Source organism: Marmota flaviventris, chromosome 3 (assembly GCF_047511675.1).
Source record: "Marmota flaviventris isolate mMarFla1 chromosome 3, mMarFla1.hap1, whole genome shotgun sequence".
Classification (NCBI taxonomy): domain Eukaryota; kingdom Metazoa; phylum Chordata; class Mammalia; order Rodentia; family Sciuridae; genus Marmota; species Marmota flaviventris.
The window spans coordinates 120,950,487-120,952,145 of NC_092500.1; the positions used below are offsets into that span (position 1 = coordinate 120,950,487).

Here is a 1,659-nt window from a genome sequence, read left to right on the forward strand (position 1 = left end):
AGGAGTTTTCCTTCTTTAGTGGTATTAATAGAATAATGGAGCATTATAACAAATTGATAGCATCTAACATTCAATACAACATGGAATATCAATCATGATAAAGCTATATTCCCAATTTCTACTTTAAGACTATTCTGAATAATGATTATGATTTTTAAAAAATTCAAAAGCTGAGCAAAATATTTTCAATACATCATGAACAGAACAATTTTGAGACAATAATTTTGTAAAAAATGGTTTATCAATTCCATTTTTGTATAAAACATATGGGAGAAACCTAGCCAATCAACACACACTGTCACCACATGAAAAGGTACTTTATCAAACTTCGAGTCTAAGAACATACAAATGTTTCTTTTAGCATGTCTACAGTAATTGTCTATGCCTTTCCATTTAACTGTTTTTTAAAATTCCACACATCCCCACTGTTATCTTCTGTCCCAGTTACAGTACAATGACGGGAGGAAGAGGATTGGTTAAAACAACCCTCTAAGCAGTTTTCTGCTGTCCCTTCTTTCCAATCAGAGATTTGTGGATATGAGGGATCACACCACCCCCAGCTATGGTAGCCTTGATAAGAGAATCCAACTCTTCATCACCACGGATTGCAAGCTGCAAGTGACGTGGAGTAATACGCTTTACTTTGAGATCCTTGGAAGCATTACCTGCCAGCTCCAGCACCTCAGCAGTGAGGTACTCCAGAATCGCAGTACTATATACGGCAGCAGTGGCACCCACCCGTCCATGGCTTGTGGTGCGAGTCTTCAAGTGTCTGTGGATGCGGCCCACAGGAAACTGTAGTCCAGCTCTTTGTGAGCGAGACACTGCCTTGGCCTTGGCCTTCCCACTATCCTTTCCAGCTTTGCCTCCAGCCATGGTCTCCGCCGCCTCTGCCTTCGCTGGGCCACGCGACCACCCGGTGCCGCCCCGCAGCGCCGCAGCTGCTCTCGCAGCTCCGATCGCCAACGCCGGTGGGGACAATAACCGGGCCTGCCTCCTCTTAGAGTAGTTTTAATTTGCATTTCTCTGATTGCTAGAGATGGTGAGCATTTTTTCATGTATTTGTTGATTGAATGTATATCCTCTTCTGAGAAATTTCTGTTCAAGTCCTTGACCCATTTGTTGATTGGGTTATTTGCTTTTTTGTTGTTTAACTTTTTGAGTTCTTTGTATACTCTAGAGATTAGAGCTCTATCTGATGTTTGAGGGGTAAAAATTTGTTCCCAGGATATGGGCTCCCTATTCACCTCACATATTATTTCTCTTGCTGAGAAAAAAACTTTTTAGTTTGAATTCGTCCCATTTGTTGATCCTTGGTTTTAACTCTTGTGCTATAGGTATCTTATTAAGAAATTTGGGGCCTGCCCCCACATGATGAAGATTAGGGCCAACTTTATATTCTATTAGACACAGAGTCTCTGGTCTGATTCCTAGCTCCTTGATCCATTTTGAGTTGACTTTTGTGCATGATGAGAGAAAGGGTTCAATTTCATTTTGTTGCATATGGATTTCCAGTTCTCCCAGCACCTTTTGTTGAAGATGCTATCCTTTCTCCATTGCATGGTTTTAGCAACTTTGTCTAATATAAGGTAGTTATAATTTTGTGGATTTGTCTCTGTGTCCTCTATTTTGTACCATTGGTCTACCAGCCTGTTTTGG

At 41.0% G+C, this 1,659-nt stretch overlaps 1 protein-coding gene across 1 annotated transcript; it reads right to left on the reverse strand.

Annotated features, from left to right (window-relative positions):
• Positions 1–222: 222 nt before the first annotated feature.
• Positions 223–907, reverse strand: LOC114104861 (histone H2A.V). Its single transcript, XM_027951119.3, has one exon. It carries the CDS (start codon positions 874–876, stop codon positions 490–492), a length of 387 nt encoding a protein of 128 aa, XP_027806920.2. The 5' UTR covers positions 877–907; the 3' UTR covers positions 223–489.
• Between the last annotated feature and the right edge of the window lie 752 nt (positions 908–1,659).

What these genes read in the sequence shown, in the direction of transcription:
- LOC114104861 (XM_027951119.3), bottom strand. Translation starts at nt 876, where the DNA reads ATGGCTGGAGGCAAAGCTGGAAAGGATAGTGGGAAGGCCAAGGCCAAG.